The 14,121-nt window shown below is 37.2% G+C and overlaps 2 protein-coding genes across 2 annotated transcripts; both read left to right on the forward strand.

The window, feature by feature from the left end:
• Positions 1–556: 556 nt before the first annotated feature.
• On the forward strand, positions 557–2,128 carry LOC103932116 (S-adenosylmethionine decarboxylase proenzyme 4-like). The gene has a single exon (XM_009341666.3). The coding sequence runs from the start codon at positions 745–747 to the stop codon at positions 1,810–1,812; it is 1,068 nt and encodes a 355-aa protein (XP_009339941.2). The 5' UTR covers positions 557–744; the 3' UTR covers positions 1,813–2,128.
• Positions 2,129–9,335: 7,207 nt separating this feature from the next.
• On the forward strand, positions 9,336–13,296 carry LOC103932115 (probable protein phosphatase 2C 35). The gene is made up of 5 exons (XM_009341665.3): positions 9,336–10,993; positions 11,839–11,970; positions 12,450–12,667; positions 12,750–12,810; positions 12,949–13,296. Exons 1-4 carry the CDS (start codon positions 10,076–10,078, stop codon positions 12,754–12,756), a joined length of 1,275 nt encoding a protein of 424 aa, XP_009339940.2. The 5' UTR covers positions 9,336–10,075; the 3' UTR covers positions 12,757–12,810; positions 12,949–13,296.
• The last annotated feature ends 825 nt before the right edge of the window (positions 13,297–14,121 follow it).

Below are 14,121 nucleotides of genomic sequence, written 5' to 3' on the forward strand. Positions count from 1 at the left end.
CTACATAATAATTTAATTTTTAACATGATAATTGGATGGAATATGTTTGTCATCTTAATCAAAATGGACTGAAATGAATTAAGTGGAAACAAATCATTAATCGGCAATATGCATTGTTGGATTTGCTTAGCACTACTCATGGGAGAGAACAGTGACTGTCTGCCGACTGGAAGTAAGTGGAGAGAAGTGCAGGATTCAGATACAAATCATACAAACAATAGACCAGAAAACAAAACAACAAAAAAAATAAAGATTAATATTATACGCGTGGGCATAAATTCCGTTTGCTTGTACACATCAGTCTCTCTCTGTGCTGAAAGAAAAGATTTTGCTCACGAAAAATAAAAAGGATTTGTAAGCAAATTTCAATATACATATCATCATCCTTGTTCACTTCATAATGCCTGCAATCATGATTCTTGGTTGCCTCATCCGCATGCCCCTCCTCTCAACCCTCCCTCTCTCTCTCTCTCTCTCCTCCCTCTCTCTCTCTCTCTCTTCTCCCCTTCTCCCACCTACCTATAAATTCCATACACCCCACCCTCTCTCTCTCATCTCTACATTCCCCACTCACAATCTCTCTCTCTCTCTCTCTCTCTCTCATCTCATTTCGTCCTCTGCATCTCTTCTTATCGCTATTTGTTCATTTGGGCACTTGTTTGGTTTGCGCCCTTGTTTTTTAGGGCACTTTGTTCGTTTTCCTAGGGTTTACCCTGCAGTTTGTGTGAGACCTAAACAACCCGAATGGCGGTTTCTGGTTTTGAAGGGTTCGAGAAGCGTTTGGAGCTACACTTCTCAGGGGACGACCCTAAAAATGTAGGGTCGCTCGGTCTTGGTCTTCGCCTCCTTGACTTTGAGTCCTTGCAACAAGTCCTACATGCCGTCCAATGCACCGTTGTCTCGGCCGTAGCGAATCAGCACTTCGATGCTTACGTGTTATCCGAGTCCAGCCTCTTCGTCTACCCCACCAAGATCATCATCAAGACATGTGGGACCACCCAGCTCCTCAAATCCATCCCTCCACTCCTCCGCCTCGCTTCGCTAGATCGCGGCCTCACTCTCATCTCCTGCCGCTACACCCGCGGTAACTTTATCTTCCCCAGTGCCCAGCCTTTTCCCTACACCAACTTCCAAAACGAGGTCGTTTACTTAGAGGAGTCACTTCCCGCCACTCTCTGCTACCGAAAGGCCAACGTCATGCCCTCCAAAACCCCCTCGCACGCGTGGCACGTGTTCACAGCATCCACGCAAAACACTACATGTCGTGTAGGGGAAGACGACAACGACGGCGGATTGTTCACCCTCGAAATCTGCATGACCGAGCTCGACCGCGACCTCGCGCGCAACTTCTTTCTCCGTCCCAGCGCCAAATACGACGGCGACTCTGCTGGCAAAGAGATGACGGCGGTCACTGGAATTTCCGAAATTAACCCTCGGGCTCTGATCTGCGACTTCGCCTTCGACCCCTGCGGCTACTCCATGAACGGCATCGACGGCGACCGCCACTCCACCATCCACGTCACCCCCGAGGACGGGTACAGCTACGCGAGCTTCGAGTGCGTGGGGTCGGTCTACGACGACCGCGACGACGTTGTTCGGGTGCTGAAGAAAGTCGTCCAAATCTTCCGGCCGGCGACGATGTCGGTGTCGACCACGTGCGCGAGCCACGAGGTGTGGACACGTGTCGCGGGGGCAGTGGAGCCGCTGGGGCTGAAGTGCCGGAGTTGCGCCGTGGACGAGTTTCCCGCCGCCGGCAACGTCGTGTACCAAACGTTCATGGCTCGTCGGAATACTGAAAATAATAATAAGTAGGATTAAATCGTAATTAAGTGGGGTTTTTTTTTCTTAATTTTAATTAGAATTTTAGGGGAAAAAGCGATCGGACGGTGGAGGTGCGAGGTGAAAGAAGGTGATGATCGAATGTGAGGGGTTGACTGTTGGGATAAATAGTAGAGATGACGTGGAAGCTAGCACGATGATAATGCACCCCACTTAGGCTTGTCACGCCTAAGATTTTGAGGTTGTTTTTTGTCTGGTAGTGGGGGATATCAATATTAAGTGCTATTTGTTGAGAGGGAAGTTTACTTGAAGTTTCTTTCTTCTACATTCTCAACCTCTATTCTTTTCATTTTCTTTTTCCCCCAATCCTTTTGGATTTTCTGTTTAATTCTCTCTATTTTCTTGACCCTCTCCCTTTGTCCCTAATGCATGCTCTAATTTGTTTCTGATAATCAATTACCAAACAAAAATAAATCACACGAAATTGCCCAAAATGAGAACTCATAAAACGAGCAAAGAATGTTCGCATGATTGTCTCAAGATTAGTTGCCCCATTTCATAAGTCTGCAGTTGGACGTCTATCCATAACATGACAATATGTTATATGTATACGTTCAAAAATGTGTTCAATCTCTCTTTTTTTGAAATCAAACTCATAATTTTAAATATTTCTTGTTCATTTTATGAGAATACAACTAAGTATTCTGAGATGTTAATATGTTCGTCATTGTAGTTGTATGTTATAAATTTATAACTCAATATCTTTGGGACCCTAACAACAAAATCATCATCGTATTCTATTGAAAATCTCCTTTGTTTTAAAGTGGCAACCCTAGTTTGCATGCATGGGGGGTTTAATAAACTTTTCCATAAACAAAATAATTCTCCCTCCATGATAATATGCAACGGGCAATGAAGTCACGACCCCTCACCATGATGTCATCCAATAGTTCCATGTCGCATATAATTTTATTTAATTTTTTAAGGAACTTTAACGAAAAATTCTCGATATTGTTTACTTTAACGAAAAATCATATTTTTACACTAAAAAGTCAATCCTAGTATTATTCACTTCATCCTTTATTTTGTCTTTATCGTTAAAACTCAAAATTTTCAAAATATTTTCATTAATTTTTCTAATTTTTTATTCTTTTTACTTTCACGTTAATAAAAAAAAAATCATATAATTTGCACGTGATAATTATTATTAAGTTGAAGTGGTCGGACACACCTAATAGCTACAGGTAAAAAGAGAGTGGAAGCTGGTTCAATGAACCACCTGTCTAAAGTTGGTTTGTCCTCAAAAGGGTTCATATGATATGAAATTATTACATTGGGGGCTAAAACTTTATTTTGTCTAAAAGTGGGTTCTTTTCATAAACACTATTTTTGGAGAAATTTTTCATTGTGAATGAAACACGGAGGGTATATTACGTGTTTTTATATAAGTGGTGAGAAATTTCATTTTCTAAGTTATTAAATTTCTAACACACGTATTCCATTATTTGTATAGTGACACGTGATGTATCATCTCATGTACCGATCATATTGAAAAATTTCTCTTATTTTTGGTAAGTGGACTGATTCGTAAAATGGGTAAAACTGTTAACAGGCTAAGGCCCATTTCATGACAAAAACAAGTTCTAAGCCCAAGGACCCAAAATTCTTACCCAAATAACTAAGTGAAATGGACCACCTACACGTGTTGGTCTTTATAAAATTTTTAAAATTTTTTGTATTTTAACAAAAGATATGATTTACACTAAAAAAAAATAGGCAAACTTAGCTTAAAAATAGGCTAGTAATTATGTGGTCGAATATAAGACCTCTCACTTATAAGGAAAGAGGAATATCACTAAACTGTAATACAAAGTAGCATAATCCTTTTTTTTTTTTTAATCATCTTTATAATTCGAGAGATGTGAGAGAGTCGGATGACAAGTATGGTGCGTGGTGGCTATCTGTATCACACATTTCGTACAATGAAATCCAATCTGTAAAGCAGTATGTTTCTCTACATAAATAAAAAAAATCCTAATTAAACATGATCATGTTTGAGCCTTTGAGGAGTGTGAGACAGTTGAACGTCTAGTTGTATGGTATGTTACAGGATATCATACTTCTCGTAATTGAAATCCCATCTATATATGAAGACAATATGTATCTTTACATTACTTTTGGAAAGTTTTCCATCTACCGCAAGCGTTTGGTCAACCAAAAGGTTGAAGTAAAGAAGTTTTATTTCCTTATACGTTTATGATGTCGGTAGCACCTTAGTAATGTGATAAGTAATTCTCTCTTGCCAAACTTATATATGATCAAACAAATTCTTCTATTGCAAGACTGAAAGTAACACATCAGAACATGATAATTAATCATGGTTTAGCGAGAGAACACAAACATGATTGAGCTGTTTCCCCTTTTAAAGTGCATGCCTTAATCAAGTAATTAATAAAGCATTAAGAATCTAAGATGATTAACTAAAAACGATAAAATTTAATTAACCCATCAACTTTTGGAGCTTTATTATCAAAAGCTGAAGATTAAGATGGAGAAAAAGGCTACACATCAAAAGCTTGCAAGAATGACAGAATCTAGTGGGACTCTTTTCAGGTCATGCGACAATGCTTTTGGTCCCCCAATCATCTTGAAAATTGAAATTAAATTGCTGCCCAACCCAACACCCTCTTTTCCCAAAAGCAAATATTGGAATTTTTCTGGGAACAAGGTTCGAGTTCTTCGGAGAAATTCTTATGTCATCTCAAGCCAAGGGTTACAGGTCATTTTAGCCTCAATTTGTATAAATCTATCTCCAGTTTGATTCTCGTCAGATATGAAGTTGAATCATATTATTATGGGAAGTCTATTATAAGGCTTAACCCACTCTTCTACTTTCTTAATGTATATAATATCGTTTGTTAAAAAAAAAAAAAAAAAAAGATCAAGGCTAACTTTTGCTAAGGACAAACTACAGATAGAAAGCCCTCAAGTCCTTCAACAAGCCCTAACATGTGTATTCCATAAACTATAGTCTTGTATAATTGGAGATGAAAAATTTTAGCCCTACAATATTATTTAAAATCTTAATTTTTTTGGAGGGTAAAACATAAGGAAAACTAATGAAAAGGGCTTGAAAATTTTGAATTTTAATAATAAGGACAAAATAAATGGTAAAGTGAATAGTACTAAGTTTGACTTTTTAGTGTAAAAATGTGATTTTCGTTAAAGTAAACAGTACCGTGAACTTTTCATTAAAACTCCCTAAAACATTACCATGGGCTACGTTTACCCTTTTGTTATGGGAGGCAGTCTTATGTATATTAGAAACATAAGTCACGATGTATTATTTTATGTGGAGTGAATGAAGGAATTGATATGTCTCATTTATATTAATAAATAGATTTTACGTTTTATTATTTGAATGATATAATAATGTTACATAATTGAATTCTGAGTACTGAAAAATTGTCGTGAGATTTGTCTCACAAGTTACAGCTCAAAGAACTGTAAGCTGTCAGAAGTGTCCATCTTAATCATTTGTATTTTCGCGAGTGTTGAAGGAGAAACTTCCAGGTTACACAGAGATAAGGATTCAAATGCTACAACAATTCCATTTACTAAAGAGCTGTGGATATAACACATCATATTGAAACTCTTAACTTTCACGTACACCTTTTCATCCATTTATGGAAGATGGCTGGAGTTTTGATTTCTAATTTTAGACAATTTTGAACTTCATGAGTCAATTGGTGATTTTCTATACTATCGTGGTGGCCGTGTCATAGTTTTACGCGTATTATTGGTTGTGCAAATTTATTTTCAGATCAAGAAATTGATCACTAAAGAGGATGTATGCATTCAGCACCTCATTGTATCAGTGAAATCTCTACATGCATTGCATATTGTCAAAATATATTTAACTTAATAGCGTCACTCTCTCGTCTCATGGTAAAAAATTGTTTGAAATTTAACGCATCATGTGTACTTATTGCTTTACCACACTCAAAACATTTCACCTCTAAATTAAAAAAAATATCGATATGCGTTAATATTTATATTCGAAAGTTGTCACAAATGTGCGTATCAGGTTTTTCTTTTCTTTTTGTTCCCTTGATCTTGTCTTTCCACAAAGCAACCGATCATTTCGAAAAGCCTGCTCTCTTTACCTTTGCCAAAATTATATTCCATGCGAACCCCACACGTGCTTGTATGGTGATTTGATGCATTTGCTTTGCTTCTGATAACCTTGCTTTTTCGTGGTTTTATTCCAAATTTGAAACGCACTAAATAATAAATTTGCTTACTTAAATTTGCTTTCATACAGCTACTTAGTATTACGGTTTAGTGGTATTCATCATTACTTGTAAGTGAGAGGTCTTAGGTTCGATTATCGCCAAAGGAGAAGTTAAATCTCATTATTGCTAGTCTATTGTGAGACTAAGCACACCCTCTTCCATTTAGTGTAAATAATATCGTTTGTTAAAAAAAAAAAAAAAATTAATTTCATACAAGGTAAGCATATTATTTAATATTTAATTAGGTCGGCAATTTGAAGGACTCAGTCCAATATTTGAATTCAAGGAAGATGGTCGTTTTATTAGCACATTATATATTGTTAAACAAACTCCATATTTTCTTTCTCAATTTTAATACACTCTGCATATTTTCCCTTACTATCCTCACATTCCACACATATTATATAAAATTAAGTGCTTCATTAGTGTCTAAAATATGCCTAGTCTAATGCATATTGTAAATTGTAAGATCTATAGTCTGCGTTAAATGTTGTTAAGTCATGGAAATACTAGAATATGCATAACGACTCTGCAACCGTTGTTGCAGAAAGAATGAAACAAATATCAAGTCTTATTTTATGTGAAGTCTCCATAACGTTGATTTTATGTTTCATTTGTCGTAAATAACTATTTCCAATCAAACGTGTTTGTGCTTTTAGTGATTTGAATGTTGTTCTACAGTAGAGAGGGAGTGGCTATGAGAGCTTGGAAAAGAAGTATATTAGAATACATGTTGAAAATAATTTGGAGCGTATACAGAAAATAAGTTTCTTTCTTAAAATCTTATAAAGCCTAAATAGTCATCTCATATTAGGATATGTAAGTTAATTAATAATAAATTTTTGTAGGATGTGTATTCAACAATATGTGACTTGCATCTTTTCTTCTTTTAGATAGGCAACGGAAGCAAGCATTAGTGGGAATGATCAATGATTTGAGTTTAGTTCTTTAGTTCGAGTGAGGGTAACATTCTGGTCTTAAGCAAAGTCGTCCTGTCTTTCCTATTCAGTCAGTTGCATATTTGTAAGCATGATTGTAGAAATACAAATGGACGAATGAGTTTTTCAACAAATTAATATATGGGCATGCCTGGTGAATCCACTAGATTCATCCTCAGAACACCCTTCGTCTCTATTAGCACGTCACATATTGTTAAATACACCCCTAAAAAGGTTTATTATTAAATAAAGAAGCCCAACCAAAGTCACTTCCGACATCCACCCCCACATCTCCAAAACCAAAGACACCCAATGTTCTTCACCCCTTCCCCAACGATCCAGACACGCCACTTGCACCTCCCCTACCACCCACGATCGAAGACCCAAATCTCATCTCATCATTATATAGAAGCAATGCTTCAATACCGCAAGGATAAATCAATTAAGAGACATCATCCAATTAAGTCATTTGTTTAACATGAACCACTAAAAACTAGGTTAACGAGTTTGTGCGTAGAACCTTAGTTATTCATTAATAATTTTCACAAAAATTCAACTATTTTGTGAATTAAACCAATTTGAGTTCAAACTCATTGAGTTAAATCATTCAATAGGAATGAAATAAAAGTTTCAGAGCTTGGATTTTTGGGGGGGTGGTTTGTTTTCTTGGAGGACATCGATGGGGTAATTACATATTTCTCTTTTTACTAATAGGTTTTTGTGATGGCCTTTTCTTTCTAAACCCATTTTCTTTATGGGGGCAATATTCATAATAAGTTTGGAAAAAGTAAAATACAAGAGGAGTGCATAAATTATTTTCTAAAAATAATTAGATATTTTTGTTTAATGAAAATCATTTGCTTGATATAATAATTAAAAGGGTTAAAAACCCTTTTGGTCACTATCAAAAAATATAATTTTGTCACTGTGTTTCTATTAACAGAATAGTAAAATATTTAATCTATACTAACTATTAATAGAACACTCTTTGTCAACCAAAAAATGGTGAAAATACCATTCTATCCCTAAAAACAAAACTAAAGAAAAATAACCAAAATAAAAGTTATGGGCAATATAGAAAATCAAACACAAAACAATTTTGCTATTCATTTTCTCTCCCTCGTAGTCACCCCATTTTTCCTCTCATCTCTTGGGCGCGTGTGGTTTTAGCCTTGATTAACTGTGTTGATTTGTTTTGTACGTTTTTGTTAGGATTGAAGACGACAGAAATTTACTACCACAACCTCCGATATCCACCCCTACCTCTCCAAACCAAAGACACCCAATGTTCATCACTCCTTCCCCAACCACCCACCCACCCAGCTACCTGCACCTCTCCTACCACCCCCAATCAAAGACCCAATTAAATCGCTTCCCACCATAAGGATACATCAATTAAGAGACATCATCCAATTAAGCCAATTTGTTTAATTTGAACCATTAAAAACTAGGTTAACGAGTCTGTGTCTAGAACCTTAGTTCTTCATTATTCATTTTCATAAAAATTCAACTATTTTGTGTATTAAACCAATTTGAGTTCAAACTCAATAGGTTTAAATCATTCAATAAGAATGACAAAAGGTTTCGAGGTTGGAGGGAGGGGGTGTTTTCTTAGAGGGGCATAGATGTGATAATTTGATACATCTCTTTTCACTAATAGGTTGCTTTTCCTCATGTCCTTACATGGACAATTGATCTTCTTTACATAGACAATTCATCTTCTTCCTTATGTCTCACCGTTCTACAACTATAGGATTGGCCCGTGACCACTTTGGTCCCTAATGGCTCCACCCCTGCCATCATGCACACATCACACCAAATTAATAAAAACATAACGGAAAATTTGCACCAAAAAAGTGCATAATTTCATTTTTATCGTGTCAATAACAACATTGAGAATAAAAGCATTAGTCTCTAAACTAAAAACTTTTATCAGTTTCTAAACTTGCCACATTGTTAAACAACAATTTTTATTTAATATTCAAAGAGAAATGTTAAGGGGGCTCTAAAGTGTGACTTTCTATGGATTTTCTCCCATCTCACATTTTAACTTTAATTCCCGTATAAATATTATAAAACGTTGTGGTAAAAATATGAGATGACAATTAAAAGAGTCTCATTAACATTTCTCATAATCAAAACTCTAATTAGTCCAAAGTTTATGAACCAAGCTCAATTTTTTTTTCTGACAATGTAGTAATAAATAAATTTTTTATATATTTAGAAATTAAATTACAGAAAGGGACAGTACCTTTTACATGGTTTGGTCGATTTCTTGGGACATGGGTTTCTTTAACACACTCAACCCACCCATGCACACATAGAATATCATTGCCCTCCCTCTCTCTCTTGAAAGAAACCCCATTTCGTCACCATTTTCAGTCACAGAGGGACACAGGGACACGGAAAGACCCCATCTTCTTTGGACTCTTCCTTTCTTAGGGTTTCGCATTTTTTGAATCTTTAAGTTCTTGATCCCTCATCTTTCGCCCTGAAAAGAAAGTAGAATTTGTATTTTTCCATCTGAAAAACTGCAAAGTCCTCGGTTTTCTGTGTCAATTCCCCGTTGCGCGTGTGATCACAGAAGCATCAAAATGTTTCCACCTTTTTAACTTTTTATTCCCCTTTGCGTAGCTCTGTGGTTTTGTGTTGAACATCGTTTCTGGGTGGCGGATTTTTTTCTCTTCTGAGGAGAATTTTCCCGGAAAGTTCTTTTCTTTCAGGGTGGAAAACAAAACCCACCAGAAATTATCATCTGGGGAAGCTTAATCCTCTGTTGTCACTGCTCCCAGGGATCCATTTTCTCAGTTCATTTGCTTTTAGGGTTTTATTCATCGTGCCTAAATTCTGGTTCTGAATCATGAGCTCTGCTCAGAGTCACCACATCAAGCTCCACAATGTCGAATCCCAAGACTACCCATTTCGCCATTCGCACCATGAATTGCGTTTTGGAAGCTGATCGCGCTTGGTTTCTTTCAGGCATTTTCTCAAACACGGGCTGCAATTGGCCTGGAATTGAATTTCTTGGCTCTGTTCATCTCGATTCTTTTCCTTATAGAAGCCATGGGTTGTGTCCATGGCAAGTGTTGTGGTCGGTACCCCCAGTCCTCCGATGGTGATCTACGGGACTTCAGAGATGCTGGTCCGTACAGCGCTCAGAGGAAGAACATACTCTCAGAGAGGTCATTGGAATTCGTCCCTGTTCCTTCACACGATTATCGTTTAGAGTACTCTTTGTTAACGCAGCGCGGCTACTATCCCGACTCGCCGGATAAGGAAAACCAGGACAGTTTCTGTGTTAGAACGCAAGTCCAAGGTAACCCAAATATCCATTTCTTTGGTGTGTTTGATGGGCATGGCCAATTGGGTACCCAGTGTTCTAATTTTGTTAAGGACAGGTTAGTAGAGATACTAGCGAATGATCCCACATTGTCAGCTGACCCTGTGAAAGCTTACAATTCTGCTTTTCTAACGACGAATTATGAGTTGCATAATAGTGAGATTGATGATACTATGAGTGGTACTACGGCGATAACTGTGCTTGTTATTGGGGATACCCTTTATGTCGCAAATGTGGGTGATTCGAGAGCAGTAATTGCAGTGCAAGATGGTAATAGAATTATTGCAGAGGACTTGTCTTCTGACCAAACACCGTTTAGGAAAGACGAATGTGAGAGAGTGAAGCTGTGTGGGGCCAGAGTTCTGAGTGTTGATCAAGTGGAAGGGCTGAAGGATCCAGATATCCAGTCGTGGGGTGATGAAGAGAGTGAAGGTGGTGATCCTCCAAGGTTGTGGGTTCCAGCAGGGATGTATCCTGGAACTGCGTTTACAAGGAGTGTAGGTGATAGTACAGCTGAGACGATTGGTGTGGTTGCTACTCCAGAGGTGTCAATAGTTAAGCTGACACCTAATCATCTCTTCTTTGTTGTTGCAAGTGATGGAGTTTTCGAGTTTCTCTCAAGCCAAGCTGTGGTTAATATGGTATGTCACTTTGACCATTTATAAACTGCAATAAAGCTATACTTCCATTATTTGTTATCCTTTTAATTGATGTTCAACTGGTTTTGTCATTGATGCATTGTATTTGATTGTCTCATTATGCTAATACATTGATCTTTTGCCGCTTTTGTTATCTCACTGATAGTTCATCATCTTGTGTGTTGTACAATGACCAAGGAGAACGATTGTTTGTATGCTCTTGTGTTCATATGGTCTATGATAAATTGGGATTTGTTAGCTCTTAAATCCCGACATATAAAAGCAAAAAGTGCGGAAGAAACTTCTATTGCCATCAGAAAATAAGTTGTTATTTGGAGTTCCAGATACGTTGATAAGTTGATTTCAAATATCGTTGTGGAAGAATGTTGATAAAACTTTCTCGTCATTGGTATATCCATTATGGTTGTTGAGTCTGATCTCAATATAAACTAATGGTAGTGCTATTGGTTGCTTATTTAGAATCATTAATGTCACGTTGTCGTATCTGTACCAAAGAATATTCCAAAACTAGAAGTTAGCTTGCGAATTTTCCTCTTTAGCATCTATGAACTGCTAGTCTTTTGATCCTTTACAGTTTGCAAGCAGTTAGCGTTTGAGGTACTGCCCTTTTGTATCCATATATCATCTTCTGCCTGTGTAATTGACCAATACATATATGTGGATTTCATCCCGTATCGCTACAGAGTTTTCCGTAAATATGTAATTATTTAGCATCAATGCCACTCCAAAAAGAATAAAAATGTCAAACAGTTTTCTCTTTTTAATTTTTAACATTTCTATTACTATCCTTCCTGCTCACAAATATTCGGACACCATTCTTTATACAGGCGGCAAGATATCCAGATCCTCGAGATGCATGTGCTGCCATTGCTGGAGAATCATACAAATTATGGTTGGAACATGAAAACCGGACAGATGATATAACAATAATCATTGTTCACATCAAAGGCTTGTCCAATGTACGAATTGTGTAAACCTTCTCTTAATTTTGTTACATTTTCTTTAGGCTGATTCCCCTGCTCTGTATGAACTCTCATCAGTAATTGTAGTGGTATGCTGTAAGATTCTTGGGTGTGGGATATGTTGTCCCTAGGGCTTCCATAATTAGGTTGTACCTTGTTTCTGTTTGGTTTCTATAGAAAAGTTGCACGTTTTAAGCGGTTAATTTTTTATCATATGATTTAGCAGGGTGACACCCGACACTGGATAACATATGCCCATGCCCAGAAGAGGATTTAAATTTACAACTAGCTTGATGATATTATCTATAATATGAAGGAATAGAGGAATATGAGCAATCATGTTACACTCCTATCATATTGCTGCTATTTCACATGACACATGCATAATCTGATATTAGCTATAGAGGGCATTGTTTTCCGATGTACACTTTCAACTGATTGGCTCGTTTACCAACTTTATATTGTGCGTGCTACAGTCTGCTGGTGGTGCTGCAGATGAAGCAAGTGGGGCCAATAATAGGCCAGCAACACGAGTGAGAAAAACTTCAGAGTCATCTGTTACCACTGGGTCAGAAGTTTACCGATCTGTGAGAAGTGATTCCTCAGAAGTACAGTCTTGTCAGCTGGTGCTTTCGATGAGTCGAAGCCCAGCTATTGTTGTTCCATCTCCTTCATGTCAGAGATCTTTGAGTTGGTACGTCTGTTAAGCTCTCGTATATCATTTTGTGACTATTATTCTATCAACTATCCTTTTATGTTGCCTCCATTGACTGCAGTGGTTGAACTGAAGGGAATTGACGGAGCTGCCACACGCCCCCTTGTTATTTTTGTCAAGTGGTACTTCTTTACACGATGTTCCCTTGGGTCCTTTTATATCTGATACAATCCCAATTAAGTTGATTGTAACAAGCTTATTTTTGGAGAGTAAACCAATGCCTTTGTTCAAATACGTGACTCAACTTTTTCTGTTTGCAGGATGTGGGTTGGTGGTGCATTCAGCCGTTAGCAGAAGTATTGGTTCTGCAAATAGAAGAAGTTCCCCTGAACGCTAATCTCTGATCTCTAGGTTCCGTTGCTAATCTCACTAATGACACAGTTTCTGACCTATATGATATGCCTGGAGAACATTTCTCCTTCTGCTAATCCAAGAATGTAGAGAGGGAGGAAATGAGATTTGATATAGGAGGCACATACAGGAGATTCCTTTACACAAAATTCAGGGCGAACATTTCACGCACTCTTGTAAAATCTTTAGCTTCCGTTGTAATTCGTCATATCCTAAAACTGATGATTAGTAGATGTGACATATTGTGTGTTCCTCTCTCGTTCTCTCGCTCTCTCGTTCTCTCGCTCTCTCGCTCTCTCGTTCTCTCGCTCTCTCGCTCTCTCGCTCTGTGTGTATTATGATTTCCTATTGAGAATATGAATTCGATTCTTAACTGATTCAGGCATGACATACTTGTGAGCAATATATTGCGTTTTCTATAACGTTGATTCTCTCCCTACCTATTCCCTCCCCTCACAATTCCTTTTTTTGTCTTTGTAAAAAATCAATATAAAGTGTTAGATGTGATTTAATTGTAACCGTTTAAAATAGGAGGGAGGGAAGAGAATCCTACTCTTCCTATTATAGCGTTTCAGATTCGAATCTTGTTTAATTTTGTTAAAGATGAGAAGACGTGTGATGTTATTTGGATGATGATTTTTTGAGCAATAATGTTGGGTATTGGATTCAATAATGTGATGACGGTATGAGATTGTTTTGAATGTGGGGCTTTTTTCATGTTGTTTATTTCCCCATCAAGTGACCGAACCTTCAGTGCAAGAGTGGCCTACATGCCCTTTCGTGGTGGACTTTAAGTCTTACCCTAGCGAGTAGCCATACCTACTGGTATCACGACAGGTGATGTAAGGTAAATGACAAAAAACTAATAACGATATTTTTATACCTCATCTTTTAAAATTGACAATATCATACCTTATCTTACGAATTTGTGCTAATGTCAGACCTCCGTCAGTTTTTTATGTTAATTTCTTTGTTAAATGCTGACGTGACCAGAGACGAGACCCACTCACTAATCCAACTGGATTAAAAAATAATAAAATAATTTTTAATAATTAAATATTCAAAAATTAAAAATTAAAAAA

This window comes from the organism of the source record quoted next, unplaced genomic scaffold, assembly GCF_019419815.1.
Source record: "Pyrus x bretschneideri cultivar Hongxiangsu unplaced genomic scaffold, Pyrus_bretschneideri_v1 Contig21, whole genome shotgun sequence".
In the NCBI taxonomy this organism is placed as follows: Eukaryota; Viridiplantae; Streptophyta; class Magnoliopsida; order Rosales; family Rosaceae; genus Pyrus; species Pyrus x bretschneideri.

What these genes read in the sequence shown, in the direction of transcription:
- LOC103932116 (XM_009341666.3), top strand. Translation starts at nt 745, where the DNA reads ATGGCGGTTTCTGGTTTTGAAGGGTTCGAGAAGCGTTTGGAGCTACAC.
- LOC103932115 (XM_009341665.3), top strand. Translation starts at nt 10,076, where the DNA reads ATGGGTTGTGTCCATGGCAAGTGTTGTGGTCGGTACCCCCAGTCCTCC. An exon ending in GCCAAGCTGTGGTTAATATG is followed by an intron (nt 10,994 to 11,838) that starts GTATGTCACTTT and finishes TTCTTTATACAG; the next exon opens with GCGGCAAGATATCCAGATCC. An exon ending in ACATCAAAGGCTTGTCCAAT is followed by an intron (nt 11,971 to 12,449) that starts GTACGAATTGTG and finishes TGCGTGCTACAG; the next exon opens with TCTGCTGGTGGTGCTGCAGA.